Source organism: Labrus bergylta, chromosome 17 (genome assembly GCF_963930695.1).
Source record: "Labrus bergylta chromosome 17, fLabBer1.1, whole genome shotgun sequence".
Taxonomy (NCBI): domain Eukaryota; kingdom Metazoa; phylum Chordata; class Actinopteri; order Labriformes; family Labridae; genus Labrus; species Labrus bergylta.
This window is the reverse complement of record NC_089211.1, coordinates 5,428,589-5,448,112: the sequence shown is the minus strand read 5'-3', so window position 1 is coordinate 5,448,112 and position 19,524 is coordinate 5,428,589. Positions and strand designations below refer to the sequence as shown.

General features: G+C 42.5%; 2 protein-coding genes across 3 annotated transcripts; one reads left to right on the top strand and one right to left on the bottom strand.

Annotated features, from left to right (window-relative positions):
- Position 1: 1 nt before the first annotated feature.
- Positions 2-9,095, top strand: pum3 (pumilio RNA-binding family member 3). Of its 2 annotated transcripts, none has more exons than XM_065965916.1 (18): positions 2-90; positions 901-974; positions 1,057-1,263; positions 1,350-1,533; positions 2,188-2,263; positions 2,574-2,667; positions 2,861-2,927; positions 3,239-3,413; positions 3,528-3,631; positions 3,791-3,869; positions 4,183-4,281; positions 4,848-4,901; positions 5,164-5,244; positions 5,352-5,494; positions 6,408-6,630; positions 6,778-6,865; positions 7,205-7,295; positions 7,777-9,095. In XM_065965916.1, the coding sequence occupies exons 2-18, from the start codon at positions 908-910 to the stop codon at positions 7,904-7,906; spliced, it is 1,962 nt and encodes a 653-aa protein (XP_065821988.1). In that variant the 5' UTR covers positions 2-90; positions 901-907; the 3' UTR covers positions 7,907-9,095. The 2 variants fall into 2 exon arrangements, with proteins under 2 accessions (XP_065821988.1, XP_065821987.1); XM_065965915.1 differs by having other exon boundaries at positions 1,347-1,533.
- A 510-nt stretch (positions 9,096-9,605) lies between these two features.
- On the bottom strand, positions 9,606-19,162 carry kcnv2a (potassium channel, subfamily V, member 2a). The gene is made up of 9 exons (XM_020650621.2): positions 18,303-19,162; positions 17,791-17,928; positions 16,771-16,949; positions 16,497-16,668; positions 14,624-14,815; positions 12,155-12,409; positions 11,944-12,060; positions 11,137-11,262; positions 9,606-10,113 (listed from the first exon to the last, which is right to left on the bottom strand). Exons 1-9 carry the CDS (start codon positions 18,426-18,428, stop codon positions 9,805-9,807), a joined length of 1,614 nt encoding a protein of 537 aa, XP_020506277.2. The 5' UTR covers positions 18,429-19,162; the 3' UTR covers positions 9,606-9,804.
- Between the last annotated feature and the right edge of the window lie 362 nt (positions 19,163-19,524).

Here is a 19,524-nt window from a genome sequence, read left to right as displayed (position 1 = left end):
GTTCAGTTTCATTGGACGGTTTGTGCCGTAAACTGTGACAGTCACAGAACGCATGGGACTGAATTGAGACGGCGTGTGATCATCTCAAACGTGAGTTACACTTGAAATATCTTGTAAACCTTGTTGTTGTTTACGTTAACGGGTTAGTTATACGACAGGAGCGCGTCGAGACATCAATAGTGTGGTATCATTTGTTGTCATTCATTGTTGATACCGTTAGCTTACTTAGCTAACCTCGGATAAAACTACAAAACAAGCAGGAGAGAGGAAACATTTTCAGAAAAGAAGCAATAAAAGTTTGTTTTAATCCCAGAGATAACTAAAGTCTAATCAGTGAAATGAACATAAATAAAGTGGTGGTGATAAAATACTTAAAGATATCTACTGACTTGTTCGTGTGTCCTTTGCTTATTATTACTTACTTAATCTCATTTCAACTTAAAATCTATTTATTCTACACATTACATTCAAAGGCAGCTGTTTAATGAAGCTTAGAGAGACAAGAGACGGAGAAAAGAACGATTCAAACCTTGAAATGATAAATCTTATCAAGTGTTTCTGGGTTAAAGGTGAAGAAGATGTTTTTACATTTGAAGAAGTCTACTTATAATTAAATATGAAGAGTTTCGAGTAGTTTTCGTGCTGTTTTTGACCCTGTTTACTGAAACAATTGTCCCTGTTGGTTTCCTCTTCACTGTTTGAGTTATAAATGATATGAATATATAATTTAATATGACATTCATGTTTAGTATGGTGGTTTTGGTTTCTTCAGGAGAGATTACGAGGTTTGCATTATCCCAAGAAACTGAATTTGCCCACCCTTGAAAACTATTTTTTGTTGTTTTTTTTCAAAGCCAAGATTTCTCATAACTTGTGTTTCTGTTTCTTCCTCTTGGATAGACACAGAATGGAGGCTAAATCCAAAAAACCCTTCTCTCCAAAAAGTGGAAAGACGTTCTCACAGAAAGGAAAGGGTAAGCTCAAGATAACATTACCCAGCTTCATACTGCATCAGTTTCAACCCAGTTTCTCATGAGCGTGTCCTCCTCTTTACAGATTCCCTAGGGACCAAACTTGGTGGAAAACCAGGCGGAAAGCCAGGTGGTAAAAAGCCCTTTAAATCACACAACAATGCAGAGCGCAAGAGCAGACCGGGAAAGGGCGGCGATGGCAACAAGAAATTTGCTTTCTCCAAAGATGGGAAGGGACCACAGAAGAGGAAATTTTCATCTTTTAAAGCGAAAAATAAAGAGGAGGGGGAAGGTAAAAGAAAGACAGTCTGCTTTTCACAGTTCCATTACACATGACACAAACAGTGACAGGTCTAATGTTTGTCTGTGTGTCAGAAGGTCCTGATGCAAAGAAGATGAAGAAAGGAGAGTTTAACCCAAAGAGGAAGATGACAGAGGAGGAGCTGAAGAAGAACAGACAGCAGAGGAAGAAGGACCTGAAGACCAGCAGACAGCAGGCGGAGAGGAAGGACATGTTCGACATCATCTGTAACGCCAAGCGAGTGTGGGGAGAACTCAGGAGGTAACTGCAAACACTCACTTCACACACCTGGACAGAGAGTTTCCTTTGAGTGTCATATTTAACTTTTTTAAACTTAAAATAACACGATGATGAAGTATTGAAAGGAATATGATCCGAATATGTTTTGGATGGAATTTTATCGGTTGTTTCCCAATCTCATCACCCATTATCATTCAGCATCTATCATTGTCTGATAGACACATTCTCCCCCCTTTGGGAACAAATGACAGTTTGCAGTTATTCCAGTAAAGCTAGCGGTTAGCATTAAACATTCCCTTTCTGTGCAGCATCTTAAACACCATCATACCTGGGTCCATTACACCCCCTGGAGTAGTGCTGTTTTCCTTTAGCCTCAGCTGTAGACGACAGTTACACATGGACTTCACTCTGGCTCGCTGCAGCTGCAGATTTGTTGGAAGTAAAATTGAAAGCGTTGTCAAGTCAAGATGAGAAGAAAACAAGTTTTAAAATGTTTGTTTCTAGAGAGGAGGTCGGATCCATCAATTCTAATGTGTTCCATTTAGTCCAGGAGACATAACGCTGATTGGCTTTCTTGAAACTTCGAAGAGATTTGTTGCTCAAGCTGAATGTTTTAATGTAAGAACTGTATGTTTCCTTTTTAATAAGACGATGCTGCTGTTTTTTGTTTCTCAGGAAGAATTGTGAAAACGACACCAAGAAGAAACTGATGAAGGAGCTTCACGATCTGATCCGTGGGAAGATCAAACAGGTGAGCCTCTCTCTCAGAAACACAGAAACATGTTCACACAGTGGATTTGAAAATGTAATGTAATTATTCAAGAAGAAAGAAGAATGATCGTTCACACAGCAGACAGAAAATAATAATGTTAAATAAAAAGAGTAACACCTAATGATGTAGTCAAACACTTTGATGATTTAGTTTACAACACATCTCTCTCTCTCTCTCTGGACAATCGATACCTCTGGACAAAATCATGTGGGAACAATCCCACGGTGTTGTAGTGTGACACATCTTGTGTAAACTGGCTCTTTGTTGACTGTTGTTCCGCTGCCTCTAGATGGCGTTTGCTCACGACGCCGTGCGAGTCCTGCAGTGTTTCATCCAGTTCGGCAGCCACGAGCAGAGAAAGGAAGTGTTTGACGAGCTCAAAGGTGAGCACACGAGTTTGTTCTCTTCATCTGCTGCTTCATAATCTTACTGTGTATGTGTGTGTGTTTAGTTTCCATGCATGCTCAGTTTTAGCAGGCTAAAGACAAAACATGGTGTTCAAAACTTCACTGTGACATACAGATTGAACTCCCCAGGAACACCGTTAACTCTCCTTACTCTGTCGTTGTCCCGCAGATGACATCATCGGCCTGTGTAAGTCTCAGTACGGCAAAAACATGGTGAAGAAGCTGCTGATGTACGGGTGAGTCAACAAACATCCATGTTTCAAAAAGCAAATCACAAACTTCCTGTATGACGCGGTTTGTAAATCAGAAAAAAGAGACCGCTTTACACCGTTTTAAAACATTCAAAAACAAAATGAGATAGTCGTTTACTTTCCCTCGTTTTGCTTGTTAAATTCTGGTGAAGTTATTTAGATAAAAGGACTTGAGACTGAAACGACCTCAGTCAAATTTAGGGCTTGTTGATGTGTTTTCTTCAGCTCTGACCCTTTACGATATACAGATGTTCTTTGGTGGTGAATGACTCATGCGTTTGTGTTTTCCTCCACAGGAACAAGGAGCTGCTGGCAGCTGTGATGCTCACATTTAAAGGTCACGTGCGTCAGATGCTTCGCCACGCCGCCGCCTCGTCCATCATCGAGTACGCCTACAACGACAAAGCTGTGCTGGGACAGAGACTCATGCTTACCGAGGAGCTGTACGGGAACACCTTCATCGTGTGCAAGGTACACACACACACACACACACACACACACACCATACACCATACACCATACCATAGAGCCGAGCTTTGTGTGTGAAGTATCTGCTGCTGATCATATCTTTGTGTGTGTTTGTAGTCATATGTGTGTAACACCGTCGATAAGGTCGCCAAGGAGAACCCGGACAAACTGAACAACATCATCGATGAGATGAAGAAGAGCCTCACCCCCATGGCTCAGAAGTAAGACAAAAACAAACACTACAAACATATAACATGTATTGATCTGTGTGTAGCACAGGCCTATATGTGTGTGTTACACATTTCAATAAGAAAAGAGTGTTTCCTCTTTATTCTCTAAATGTAAAGACTTTAACCCTCTCGTGTTCTGTTGTGTTTCAGAGAACAGGTCATCAAACACTCTCTAGTCCACAAAGTCTTTCTGGACTTCTTCCACCTCTCTCCTGAAAAACAGAGAACGGTGAGCGGCTCTTTGGCATTTCAATCCTCTATTCATTATAAAATACCTGGAGCACATTCTCATGTAAAAGTCTTATCAAATGTGATGTTTGATGTAAAACAGATATGAAGAAAAATCAGTTAAACACGAGCAGAAGTTTAAGCTGTGAAGAAGACAACAGAACCCTAAAAAGACGTCTAGACATCTCTCATGAACACGCACAGATTGTTCAGTGTTTCCTGTATTGAGAGTGAAACCCCCTCCTCTGATTGGTCTGGGTTTTTTGTGTGCTTCCTGTATCCTCTCCTCTGATTGGTTGTTTTGTTCTGAGCAGGAGATGATCGAGTCCATCAGAGAGTCGGTCGTCTACATGGCTCACACACACGACGGAGCACGAGTGGCAATGCACTGTCTGTGGCACGGAACAGCAAAGGTGTGTACACACACACACAACACACACAACGTTTTACAACCATTTAACTCTGTAATAGAAATGTTCCAGAAGTTGTGGATTTATATCCCACCTCGGCCCTTTGCTGTATGTTATTCCCGTCTCTCTCCTCCGGGGCGTTTCCTGTTTCTCTTCATCGGTTTTGAAATGTTGAAGTGCCTGTGTTGATATTTGAGCCGATTGTGGTGTACCTTTGTGAAGTATAATTTAAATGCTTAATTTTTCTAGAATGTAAAAAACTTTGATGTAGGTCTGTAAACTACAAGGGGTGATACAAAACTCAACGGTTCTGTTTTTTACGTAAAACATTTTAAAAATAGGTTCATTAATAGTTCTGTCCCCCTCAGAAGGAATTTAGTATCATGATTGAGTCAACACATTTTTCTGTTGTTCAAACCTTTCTCTCACATAACGGATAATACAGAGCAGCCGCCTCATTGGTTGATCTTTTTTTCACATTAATAACATCTCCTTCACAGGAGGGACAAGAAACAAGTCTGCTGTACTGAGTCTTTGATTTGAGCAAATGTTGTGTTTGTTTGTTCCAGGACAGAAAGGTCATCATCAAAACTATGAAGACGTACATGGTGAAGTTTGCTACAGTGAGTTCTCAACGCTGCTCCATTCATCATACAAACCATCGATACCTTATTACCTGGATGGATAAAAGATCTGACTGAAAGATGATTGTTGATGTGGATGAAATATTTGATGGAGGTTGTCAGTACTTTGTTAGAGGGTCAAAGTCAGACCACATCCACACTGAACCACCTTTAAAAGGAGTCTCTTCTTCTTGTAGTCTCTCATAAACTTCTGTTGTACTCGTCCGTTGTAAAACCTTTTTTTTTTTTTTTTTGTCCACAGGGGGAGTTTGGTCACCTTGTTCTTCTGGCTATATTCGACTGTGTGGACGACACGAAGCTGGTCAAACAGGCCGTGCTCTCAGTGAGTCTGAGCTCATTTGGATTATTTAAAATCTGTTTGGTCAGGATAATATGAAAATGTTTTGGATTCATCTATAAATCCCATTTCATGTTTTTTCCACCCGTCAGGAAATCTTGGCGTCTCTGGACGAGGTCATCGGTAATAAATACGGGAAAAAAGTGTTGTTGTACCTGCTGAGCCCGAGAGACCCGGCTCACCTGCTGCCAGAGATCATCAAGGTGCTGGAGCAAGGAGACGGGAACACACACAGGTAACAGCTGATTTATCAGAGCCACAACCGTTATCTTCAATTTAACCTCACAAAAACCCTGTTTCCACCAAGTGGTACAGTATTGTAAACCCTGAACCCTCACTTTGTAAGCAGAGTTTACGCCCTGTCAGTTACGTAACTGTGGTGCATCGTAGCACATTGAAGCCTGCTAATTAATTAAACGAAGAAAAAACGCATTGAAATTACTCTCTAGAAATCCACGGGATATTTAAACATGGTGTATTTGTGTTACGGGAAGTAACGATTCTTTCGACGTATCAACGGACTGCAGAAAGTCTAGCTCCACCTTTTTAAGGTTGGATCTGTCCACTTGGCACCCCAACAGAAGAGTAGCATAAAAGTAGGACATTAGGGATCGGTTATTTTGGTACCAATCCCAACTTTTGACGTTGAAAACGCCAACAAATACGTACCAAGACGAACTGACCCAAGTCTCTTGTGGAAACAAGGCTAAAGGTGTTCATTAATCTGCTGGGGGAAAAAAGGCTACAGGTTCATTTCTCCCATGTCCTGTAAGAAATAAACTGATTCATAACGATGATGCATAAAGTGAACATCAGATAGTGTCCTTTTCTCAAGTAAGATGTCCCAACCTACTCTGTGCTCCAGCTAACAGGCTAAGTCAAGTGACAAAACCTAGCTCTGGTTCTGTTTATGTCAAGATTAAAAGAACATGTCAATGCCCTGCAGCTCTTCAGCACGCAGTTTATTTGATTCATGTCGAGTGTAAAAGTAAACAGAAATATTCATGACTCTCTATGATTTGTTAATCTAATCTCACTCCAGTTGTCCATGTATATTAAAGTCTGCTTCGTTAGCACTTTGACATCATGTTAATAAGTACTATCTTATTTTAGTCTAAGTGATATCCCCACTGTCTTCCTCCTATCAGTAAAAAAGACTCAGCCATTCGGAGGAAGGAGCTGATCGAAGCCGTCTCCCCAGCTCTGCTGGAGTATCTCCGTGACAACGCCGCCACCATGGTGATGGACAAGGCGAGTTGCGTCACCGTCAGTGACATCCTGGCTTCAGCCTGCGGTGACCTGCGGCCTGCCATGACATCCGTGTCTCAACTGGCCAATCAGGAGTTGGTGCCAGGAGGGATCAAGGGACAGGTACAGTGTGTGAAGTTTAGAACTAGAAGCTTGTTTCATGTTCAACAGGTAGAGTTTACATTGAAGCCATCACTGTCTGTTAACGACCGGAGCATTTCTGAATCTTTTCATCATCTGTGTGTGTGTGTGTGTGTGTGTGTGCTTCAGCTTCACATGGCCGAGCATCCTGCAGGACACCTGGTGCTGAAGTGGCTCATAGAGCAGGACATAACGCTGGCAGAGGCTGGAAAAGAAGGTAATAAACACAAACATACCTGATGCTGCATACTCATACCATGGAGACATTTACCTCACTTTGTTTTACACTAGTGTGGTTTTTTTTCTGCTAAAAAAAACACCATTTCCAGCTGGCTTAGGTCAGGACTAAGTTCAGGACTTGCAGGAATGCTTAAATGGCCAAAAGAGGGCGCCAGTGAACCTAAAACTGTTAACAGACTAACTTTCCATCTAATTGTGGTTCACTGAGTGTTTTTACATTTTTAAAGACTAGGAGGACAAAGAGGTGGCCTTGTTGGGCTTAATCTATGTCAGTATGTGGATAATGGAAGCCTTCTCTCTTCTCGTTATCTCTCAGAGCGCTTCGGCAGGATTCTGGTGGACACAGTGGGAACAGACAAACTGAAGACCTGGATCAGAGTCAACAGAGGAGCCATGGTGCTCTGCGGGTCAGTGTGCACACTCACACACCATACACTATTAGAATCTTCCCCCTCTTTAGAAGGGTATCCAATGGGAAGTATCTCTCACCTGCAGTGTTTTTAATGGCCAGCAGGGGGGAAGGATTAAGAAGACTGATGCATTCAAGCCAAATATTAGCATAGTTTTTTTCGTCTCTGCTCCCATTTCAAGTAGAACAGAAGCTAAAGCAGGCTTTGCTCTATGGCATGGCTGCCACAGCTACATGCTAACGAAAATAAAGGTATAGTCATTTATCTTCATCCAAATATGGTCACGTGTTCTACAAGGAACCAAGCTGGCCCAGCTACACACAAACAAACAGGCGTATTCCATTTACGGACAGTCTGGGGCACACATAGCACACACACTCAAACAGGGAAGTATAACCATATAAAGGTGCTCCTCCATGACAGTACATGAGCTGAAGTGATCAGCTGCTCATAAATAATTCCTCTTTTACATTTGCAGCCTCCTGAACAGCTGTGACAAGTCTGTGTCTGCAGAGGTGAGGGAAGCGCTGGAGTCCATCAAATCAGAGCTCAGCAGCATCAGCAACAACAAGGGAGCTGAAATCCTGCTGGAGCATCTGAACAAGTAGACACTTTGAAAACAAACTGTTCGCTGCATCACTTCTGTGGAGAAGTGGATATTTTTTCACTAAACACCTGCAGGTGTTGGAGTATTTCAAGAAGAGCATCGAGCCTGAAACTCTGCAAAGCCACCACATTCAGTGTCTGATGGATGTGTAAAAATGTTGAATTCTTTCTGGGGTTAATAAAAAAAAAGTGTTTTGAGGAAGAAGTGATGCTTCCAGAGAAACAGTTTATAGAAAAAGATGACCCTTGTGTTAAGGGAGACGTTTGCCAGATTGTACAAAAAAATGACCAGTACAAGTTATTCTTGAAACACTTCTGTCTAATGAATTATATCAGGACAATGACTGACGCCATTTTCTTCTTCTGAGTTTACTTTTTAACACACATACTTTTTCCAAACACTTCTTTTTTCATTCATCACTTTTAAACTCAGGCTACTCAACATCTTGTTCACTTTAGAGCTCACCTGTTAAAGAAATAATATTCCCTGAGTTTAGTTTAAAATCTGAACATCTGCAAGAAGTGTTCAGTTTCATTGACCTGAAGGTGGCACGGAATGGAAAGAAAAATTGTAAAGTAAATAAATACTGGAAGTGAAGAGTATTTGTGTTTAAGAGAACAAACTCGAAGCACAAAAATGGCGACTTGGACATGATTCTGTTGGAGTTCAAGACAAAAAAATCCTTCACACATCTATTTCAGAGGATGGGTGTGTAGGAGAGGAATACGTCCATCAAAATCTTACAGTTAAAAGACTCCCATAGTCTCACTTGCACACATTGATTGGCAGCGTTTGGGTACCAGACCTTCATTAGGGTTTGCCAATAATGTGTTTGTAATGAGACCGCTGATTTAAGTTTACAAAACTGAGAAACCAAATTCACATTTCATGGTTCATATCTAGAGAGGTGTTAAAGGATGAGTTATCACAGGAAACAATACTGTCCACTTTCTTCATGCAGAAAGCATTTGTTTTTATATATTCAAGGTTCTAACCCGTTGACAGATCTCTGCTAACACAGTCAGAGAAGAGAGACAGCAGCACAGCTTCTTGTTGTCCAGAAAACTTGATGGATTGTTTCTCCCTGTGTTTGAAATTAAATGTAACATTTTATATCAGTTGAGGAGTAATTGTTTCTGTTTAAAAAAAAAAAAACATGTTTGAAAAATAAAGAAGATTGAGTTATTAAATCGCTCTCATTATTTTTATCCAGGTAGTGAACAGGTTCCTTCACCGAACATAAGACAGGGGGAGGGGGTTTTGAGGAAGTCCAAGCCTGCTAGTATTGAATTCATCATAAATAATGAACTTTTTTTCAATAGATAATGTAAAAAAACTATATTTGAAAATACATAATCTTAGGATGTACGATAACAGTACTGTGTTACTGAGAGACATGCCTCTCACACGAGGGCCTAAAATACTCATGTACAAACAGGAGGTGTGGATATGTTTAGTGTTGTAATGTCAGAGTGGGGCTGCTACACACTGTTACACAGGGAGCACACCAGAGTTGTTGGGGTTTTGGTGCCTTGCTCAAATGCACCTCAGCAGTAATAGTAGAAGTGAACTGGTATCTCTCCGGCTACCAGACTCATTTCTATATTTTGGTCCGCACCAGGACTTGAACCAGAGAGTCCCAAAGGACTGAGCTACTGCCCCCCCCAATGAACAAGTGAAGTTAATCTTTCTCTGTAGAATGACACTTCATACACTACATGTTTCTGATAAACTGGACTTTGAAATCAACCTTTTTCTTGTTTTGGGTGATTTTCTATAAATTTAAAGTAAAATAAAGTAGTAAAATAATTGATCAAATACTTTCATTTGCAGACTTTGACCTCCACATTTTTCTGATTAAAGGGATCCACAAACATGCAGTCACTGTCCTGAAGGGTCTTAGTGTACATGTGTAAATCTAAACCTGGTTCCCTGCCAGCCGGACGCCCTCGGCTGAACGGAGTCCTCGCAGCACTCTGCAAGCTTCTTGGCCGCCCTCCGGGCAAAGTGCAGCTTCCCCCGGGCCTTGGCGACGGCCGTGTACTCGTGGGACTTGAGCTGGGTGTAGTAGTCGGAGAACTTGTTGTAGAGGATGGAGATGGGCATCCCGTTGAGGATGACGCCGAAGGAGATGCAGCCGAAGGCGAAGATTCGGCCCAGGTTGGTCTCAGGGACCATGTCACCATAGCCCACTGTGGAAATACTCACCTGGAGCATGAGAGGAAAAAGACCAGAATGAATATAAAGATTTAAGTCCCAAAAGAGTTTTAAGGGCAAGTTTATAAATAATACACAAGAGAGAGATAGAGAGAGAGAGAGAGAGAGAGAGAGAGAGAGGGAGAGGGAGAGAGCGAGCGAGAGAGAGAGAGGGAGAAGGAGAGGGAGATGGAGGGAGAGGGAGAGGGAGAGAGAGAGAGAGGGAGAGAGAGAGAGAGAGAGGAGAGAGAGAGAGGGAGAGAGAGAGAGGGAGAGGGAGAGAGAGAGAGAGAGAGAGGAAGAGAGAGGAAGAGAGAGAGAGATAGAGGGAGAGAGCGAGAGAGAGAGAGGGAGAGAGAGTGAGAGAGGAGAGAGAGAGAGGAGAGAGGGAGAAAGGAGAGGGAGAAGGAGAAGGAGAGGGAGAGGGAGAGAGGGGAGAGGGAGGAGAAGGAGAGGGAGAAGGAGAGGGAGAGGGAGAGAGAGAGAGAGAGAGAGAGAGAGAGGGGGAGAGGGAGAGGAGAGAGAGAGAGAGAGAGAGAGAGAGAGAGAGAGGAGAGGGGAGAGGGAGAGGGAGAGAGAGGGAGAGAGGGAGAGAGAGAGAGGAACGACATGCATGAAAGGGGCCACAGGTCAGACCCGATCCTGGACTGCTCGCCCCGAGGTCTACAGCTAACCATGTGTCTTGATTGAGGAGGAGCTTTGAATGTTATCAAGCTGTAAACATTTTGTGGTTCTGATTGATTTATGAGGAGGAGTAACGCTGGTGGATGATCAGAATCAGAGTCTTGTGTGTCCGATATGTAAACTAAATCATCAAAGTGTTTGACTACATCATTAGGTGTTACTCTTTTTATTTAACATTATTATTTTCTGTCTGCTGTGTGAACGATCATTCTTCTTTCTTCTTGAATAATTACATTACATTTTCAAATCCACTGTGTGAACATGTTTCTGTGTGTGTGTGTGTGTGTGTGTGTGTGTGTGTGTGTGTGTGTGTGTGTGTGTGTGTGTGTGTGTGTGTGTGTGTGCACTCACAGCGGCCCACCACCATGCCTGTGGTATTGAGGTGAAGTTGGTGTTGTAGACGTCGTGCTCCACAGTGTACACCATGGCTGAGAACACGAAGATGCCCATACCGATGAAGAGCAGCAAACAGCCGACCTGCACACACAAACACATTTCATGTTTACTTCCTCCTTCTGTAACCGGGTTAATAAATGTTAAACTGTGTCTTTACTACAGTGCCATGTAGACTACATTATTGTTTACACGATCACATAGTTGCTTAGTTCATGAAGTTTTGACATGACTGTCTCACATTGAGCACAGGCTTTCATGAACTTTCTGGAAATGGTGAGGACGATTGCAATTATTTTTCCTTTACCCTTTTCCCCTCCTCATTCTCTTTATAATGAAGGATTTTAAAATAGGGAAACGTTAATTCAATTGCTGTCCCTTCAAAAAATTGTGTGTGCTTCCTGTTTCATGCCTTCTCTGCCAAGTTTCAACCAACCGAGAGTAAAAAGTTGCACGCTCAACTTTTTTACTATTTCCCCTACACCATTAAAGTGCTTATAGTAGATGCATTTTGCAGATTTTTATTTAGTTTGCACAAGGAAACACTTGAAAAAGAAAGTGTACATACAGAAGAATGCCAATCAAGACGAGTTCTTTAAGTAGACATTTCCAAAACACTTTCTTAACTGCTTTCAACAACAGATTTTCTCAAATTCTCTCTACATGTGGTACATAGTTGTCTCAGGTATGACATATAAACACGACTTCCTCTGAGTTTTATTCCTAAATGGCTTAATTGACCCAAGCTGTAGTTCAGACTCTGACCTGCTGGTAGCACTGTCTCAGTGTAAAGCCGAATGCTCTGAGGCCCGTTGAATGACGAGCCAACTTCAAGATCCTGAAGATTCTCATTAGACGCATGATCCTCAGAACCTGACCCAGCTAAAGATGAGAGATAAATCACAGAACAAGAGCAGATAAATAAACTTATGTCTGATTTCTTTTTTTTTACGCTGCCACTCTAAGTCCCTCTTACCTTCCCGACACGTCCCACGTTCTTGATGTCCCCTGAGTGAGGATGGATGTCCTCTCCCTCAAAGTGCTCGAGGATCATCTGCAGGTAGTGAGGCAGGATGGCTACCAGGTCGACCGTGTTCAGCATGCTGCGTCCAAAACACATGATGTCGGGGGTGGAGACCAGGCGCAGCAGGTACTCCAGGGTGAAGAAGGTGATGCAGATAGTCTCCAGGTACTCGCCGTAGAATCTGCCACTGGACTGGCCTGACGCTGTCTGGGGAAAAAAAACTGTTTTAAAATTTAAAAAAAACCTGGTTTAAAATGTTTGTTTGATTAACTATCGATCTGCATAAGCTCTGATGGTGAGAGAATGAATTACTGAGGTTTGTTTTTCACCACTCAGCTGGCAGTACATTAAAAACATCTTTAAACACCTTGTCACCAAAGAACTTTCAAAGGACATCAAGGACAAGATTGTAGACCTGCACAAGGCTGGAGTGGGCTACAAGACCATCAGCAAGAAGCTTGGTGAGAAGAAGAAGCTGTTGGTGTTTTAACAGTAAAATCTAAAGCTCAGATCCTCAGCCTGGTTAAGACAGCAGGCAAGATCATGGGAATGTGTGCCCCTCTTACCCCCCAGGATCTTTTTGAGCAGGCCACAATCAAACAGGCCAAGGGCATTTTATCGGACACTTCCCATGTATTGCACTCTGAATATGTTTTATTGAACTCAGGGAGAAGGTACTGGGTTCCTCTGTGCAAATACAACCGCTTCAAAAACTCACTAGTCCCTTTTTCAGTTAAGCTCATTAATGAGCAAAAAATAGAGGAGGAACGGAAAACCAGGAGGCCCCCAATGTACTGATAACTGTAGACATGTATGTATGTATGAAACTGTCTGGAGTGGCATGTGTACATGTGCACAGTGTGCATGTGCATGCGCCTGTGACTGTAGGAGTGAGTGTGTGTGTGTGTGTGTGTGTGTGTGTGTGTGTGTGTGTGTGTGTGTGTGGATGGATACGTAAGCAGACGCTTGGGTGAACTGCTGTAGCACGGAGAAGCTAAATGTTTTTTGCACATTTGTAATTACTGTTTTTATGCAGCAATTTCCCAGCATCCTGGACAAATTTCTCGACGAGACGAATAAAGAAACCTTGACCTTGGTGCAATTATAATAAAATGGAAGAAATATAAAATAACCATCAATCGCCCTCTGTCTGGAGCTCCATGCAAGATCTCGCCTCGTGGGGTAAGGATGATCATGGGAATGGAGAGGGATCAGCCCAGAACTACACAGGAGGAGCTTTGTAATGATCTCAAGGCAGCTGGGACCACAGTCACCAAGAAAACCATTTGTAACACACTACGACGTAATGGATTGAAATCCTGCAGTGCCCGCAAGGTCCCCATGCTCAGGAAGGAACATGTACAGGCCCGTCTGAAGTTTGCCAATGAACACCTAAATGATTCAGAGAAGGCTTGGGAGAAGGTGATGTGGTCAGATGAGACCAAATTGAACTCTTTGGCATAAACTCAAGTTGTTGTGTTTGGAGGGAGAGAAATGCTGAATACCAACCCAAGAACACCATCTCCACCGTCAAGCATGGAGGTGGAAACATGATGCTTTGGGGCTGTTTCTCTGCTAAGGGTACAGTACGACTTCACGCATTGAGGGGCCGATGGATTGGGCCATGTACCGTAAGATCTTGGACAAGAACCTCCTTTCCTCAGCCAGTGCACTGAGGATGGGTCTTGGATGGGTCTTCCAGCTTGACAACAATCCGAAACATACGGCCAAGGCAACAAAGGAGTGGCTCAAGAAGAAGCACATTAAGGTCATGGAGTGGCTTACCCAGTCTCCAGACCTTTATCCTATAAAAAAATTTGTGGAGGGAGCTGAAAGTTAGAGTTGCAAAGCGACAGCCTAGAAACCTTCAGAATTTGGAGAAGATCTGTAAAGAGGAGTGGACCACAATCCCTCCTGAGATGTGTGCAAACCTGGTGACAAACTACAACAATCGTCTGACTTCTGTGCTTGCCAACAAGGGTGACTCCACCAAGTACTAAGTCATGTTCTGCATGGGGATCAAATACTTATTTCCTTCAATCAAATGCAAATTATTTTTTTTTATATTCTGTCTCTGTGTGTTAAAATAAAGGCACCATAAAAATTATAGACCTCTCACTTCTTCGAAATCGGGCAAACTTACAAAATCAGCAGGTGATCAAATAATTATTTCCTCCACTGTATGTGTCAGCTGTAAACAAATCTCTATTTACAGATTCTACATACAAATGTAGAATCTACATACAGTATCTGGAGCTTAGCAGATATGCCGCCCTTTGCTGCATGTCATCACCCACTCTCTCCTCCCAACATTTCCTCTCTCTTCAGCTGTCCTGTCTAATAAAAGCAAAAAGTTTTTGTTTTTTTTTAAATGTAGAAAACAGATGATGGCTGCTGATGGGATCACAAAGTCAAACACACCTTGTACTGCATCTCCTCCACAGTGTTGAGTGTCATGGCAACAAGCGAGATCAGCACGAACATGGAGGAGGCGACTCCCATCAGTTTGGCGGTGATCGAGGAGAACGGCTTCTCCATCAGGTTCCAGATGATCTTTCTGGTCGACCCGAAGGCCATGTCATGAAACAACTCCTCGTTCTCCTCCATCTCCACCTTAAAGGCACAGATTTTATAACCCAGTCAAAAGATTCAAACAGGAAAGACATAAGACAAAAGCCTGTTTCAAAAATACAGAAAACCCATCTTAAAACATCTCATTGAATATGAGGACAACAAGTCCAGATTTCAAAATAAAATACTCATTCACAGGAAACTGGTTCAACAAACTGCATCGGAGTGCGACCTCTGTGATGGAAACATCTGTCTACATCTGTGCCAAGACGCAGCTTATTCTCCATTCTCCATCTGTTAAGACGCTGCAGTCGAGATTTATAATCTAGGTCACACTGACAGAGCCAGCCAGCAGATTAGTGACAAAATGTCACAGGTAATAAAAATAGAAAGACAAGCTCCTGAACCAATGACTCCAGTCTTTTTAAACATATGGTGTCAGGAGGGGGGTATATGTACTCACTGAGCAGCACAAGAAACTACCTGACTTATGAGCTAATGTTAGTGCTACTCCTGTTTCCCCCAGGGTTCATGAAGTCTGTCTCGTCTTTGTTATGATGCTCTCACCTGAGATACACATTTTAGCAGCTTAAATGTGTCGAGCTTACAAACAAGGAATCATCTCCAGGTTCTCCTGGTAAGTGGATGCTATTAAAGCACAGTATCTCAGTTTAAAACAAGCCTATGAGTCTATAGCCATGCTAGCAGCTCTGTGAGGCAGTAATACACAGCTTTGAGCTTGTATTACAATCAGTGCTCACAAGCTGATATTCGGTAGATATTATCAAGCATGTAAACATGCATGAACTTGTTAATAAGCAGTAAAACAAGGTAAACCTGAGTGTACTGGAATATCATCAGTATTACAGTTGACCAACCTACTTCTTGTAGCCAATATGATGTACTATAATGGGGCTAGTATAAGCCGATCAGGTATATTTCAATATTGGCATGTGTTGAAATAAATATATAACTTTTTTAAATAGAATCCACCAACTTCTTATATTAAGACTTGTTTTGGGGCTTTTATGTTTGTATTTCAGAGGACAGTGGATAGAGTAGGAGATCAAGGAGAGAGAGAGAGAGAGAGAGAGAGAGAGAGAGAGAGAGAGAGAGAGAGAGAGAGAGAGAGAGTGGGGAATGACATGGGGGAAAGTAGCCACAGGTCAGACAGTTCAGACAGGTTGAATCCAGGCTGCCTACTTGGAGAACAAAAGCCTCCGTACATGGGGCGCTATCGCCTCAGATTAACACTCATCTGCAAGAAGAGGATCGATGAGAATGAATAGTTTTGACTTTTTGAGGACAGTTTTAAGATAAAGAGAGAATGGATAAAGGGAGAGTGGGAGAACTGGGTGATCCAAGCAAGAACAGTTGGTCAGAATATTCTGCAACTAAAAGTTTATGTTGAATGTACTGGAAGAACTCAGCGACCGAGGTGCTGCAGTGGGATTCAAAAACTGCAGCGTGTTGTTGTTTATGGTTAAGATGATGTATCATTATCTATGATAAGAAAATATTTTATAGATAAACTTTAACAAACCTCTCTGGCTAACACAAAGGCTCTGATTAAGCCTGTCGTTTCTTGAGTCTAAGTTGCTAGATCCCTGCAGGTTTAAGTGGAAGATGCAGATTTGTCAATAGTGAGTCAGAGAATCTGGAACCAGCCTCTGGAGCGATTGGTACACGTGTTTATCTACCTACACACACACAGCCATCCTACCTCTGCTATCAGCTGCCTCTGTATTTTCAGCTGCTCGCTCAGCTCATCCTGCCTCTCCTCGAAGGAGATACGGCAGCAGCGTTGACTGTTTTTGATTCTCACGCCCCAGTAGTTTATCTCCTCCAGGAAGTTTCGGGGACACAGCTCGTCTTTAATGCACAACACTCCGGTTCTGATGAAGAAGACAGAGACAGGAGGTCATGATCCAGGATTATTAACAAGAGGTCAACCCCATTTTCTAATGCTTTATCTGTAATTAGTATTTTATTTGAACCTGTAGAAGTTGAAGATGTTGTGGAAGATTTTGGGGTCGCGGTCGAAGAAGAATTCTTTGCTCTGGACGATGTAGTCGTCACACAGGGCCAGCTTCTTGTTGTGGTCTGTGTATGTAGCCAAGCGTCCGATCCTTGTCTTTGGATACTGGGCAGCTAACCTGTAGGGCAAGAGGTACACCTGCAGATGTGGAAAACAGAGGACGGCACATTAGACGCCTTTTAAAACATTGAGGGTAACAAAACATACAATTAAAGGTCACATATCATGCAAAATACACTCTATCATGTTTCTCTAACTCTAATATGTGTCTTTAGTCCATCTACAAACCCCCCAATGATGAGAAAAGTCCATCCTCTCCGTCTTCTGCCTGCTCCACTTTTCAGAAAATGTGTGCTCAAACAGGCTGTTTGGAGATTTTCCCTTTGTGACATCACAAAGGGCAGTAGCCCCTCCCCCAGGTGGGTGACACTCCCACAGCTAGGTGTTTGTTCTGCTCTCTGAGTCTGACTTCTCACCGTAAACAATAGGACACAGGGCGAGAAAGACCGAGTACACCCAAGCCCTTCCAGAGAGGGGGCGTGGTCAGACACAGCTCATTTACATATTTAAAGGTACAGACACAGAAACAGCCTGTTCTGAGCAGGGCTGAAATAAAGAGGTTTATAGACATGATCAAATACAGGATCAGAGTGGATTTAGAAACTTCACACACATGTTTTGGGGAGCTGAGACTTATTTAAACTGGTTGAAAAGGAGGAGAATATGTGACCTAAAATCTCCTATAAGGAGTTTTCAGCAGGTTTTAAAATAGATTGAAATTCAATGCGTCTTCATGACCTGCTAAAGCTAACAAGACCATCAGTGATAAGATTATTTCTATAGGTCATTTTTAATGGCTGTCACCAAAATGCCATAAATTCAGATCCATGTCCACAGCAAATATGAACAATTGTTGATATGTTTGAGTGAATGTGAATAAGGCCTTGGGTCAAAAGTAAAGACTTTTTCTTGAAGTTACCGTTCCCCCAACGTTGATGTTGAGAGTGAAGTGTTCGTTTGGAGAAAGCAGCAGGTGAGAGGAAGACATCAGACGTCGATCCTCCTCCTCCTCCTCTCCATACTCAGCATAAAGATCATAAATGTCCCGGCCCAGATGCTTAATAATGAAAAAAATATTCATAGTTGAGTTTAGCAGATTAACTCCACATCTTCTACACAACATGAATGAAAGCATATAATGAAATAATGAAACTAAGCAGAGTACAACCCAGGGGAAACTAGGGAGGACATGTACGCAGACGCTGGATTTGATATAAAATAGCTCCAAAATACTGAATAGATTTATATATTCAGATAAAACAATAAATAAAGTGGTCTTCTGTTTTGAACATTTGGCTCTAAAGAATTCAAATAATCTTAACTCTACAGAGGAGTCAAAATCCACAGAAGTCAAGGACAGAAGAACAACAGAGAAAGACCAAAAAAGAAAAACTTAAAAAATAAACAAACAAACAGTAAAAAGTTTGTGACCTGCATGGAGCTCCATGGCTTGATAAAGGTGTTGCAGAAGTCCAGATAGTCCGCCGATTCTTTGATGGCCTGAGTCCGGCTGCCGGGAAACAAACTCCTGCTTCGGGCTCTGATGTGGGTCAGCATGGTCGTTTTTTTTTTTTTATCCTAAAAGCATGCAGCCTGCAAAGAGACACATCCTGGCAACATCCTGGCAACTCCAACAGTGTCTATTTCTCAAACTGGCACGCACACACTGCTGACATCTTGCACAACATCTGCATCACAAGCACACAAACGGTTGATCATGCATGGAGGACGGAGAAAGTGCTTTTACTTGACTTCAGAAAAAATCAGGTCACACACACAGCTGACACTCAACACACACACAGAGTGTAATGATGTAGGAAGTGACTCTCGTCTGCTGCGGCCGACTGAGATGATCTGGGTGCTTAAAGTTTTAAATACTGTTATCCTCTTTTATCCATCTCTTGATCTCTTTCTCTCCTCCCACTTATCCCAACAGCTCATAACTTTACAAACCTGCCTGAGAGGGGCTGGACAGGACAGCTGAAGATAAGGGAAGATTCATAAATCACTATTCTGTTTAATAATGTTGGCACTAACTGATGTAACACTGCAGACAGGTTATCAAAGAAAAGAAAAGACAGTGACTGTGGGGCGGGCGTAACATGCTTTATATGTTTGGGGAGTGATTTCCAGAGGGAGGGGGCCGCTCAGGTTCGGAGCTTGGTTCTGTGTGACGGCTAAGGAAGGGAGTGTGACAGTGGAGGAGATCAGTGAGGTGGAAGGGGGCCTGGTGGTGGAGGGCTTTGTGTGTGTGAGGTGCAGGATTTTTTTTAATTGGACAGGGTTCTGGTCAGGGAGCCAGGGGAGATTTTTCAGGACAGGGGTGATGTGTTCACGGGAGCAGGTGTGGGTAAGAAATCATCATGGAGAACATGTGCTGACACTCATTAAACACAAGAACAGTTGAGGTTCATGAGAATATAATAAATTGACAAAGCAGAAATGTTAACCTGAGTTTGAAAACAGGAATCAGGGCATCCCTACTACTGTATTCACACACACACAAAACTATTTGATCCAGACTTTTTCTGCCAGCTACCTGATGAACTTTCCATATGAAGTCAGGGTGAGCAGATGTATGAATGCAGCAGGTAAAAGTCAGTTAGATACACTACAGGTGAGTGGGAGAGCCGAGGGGGAAAAGACATTTATA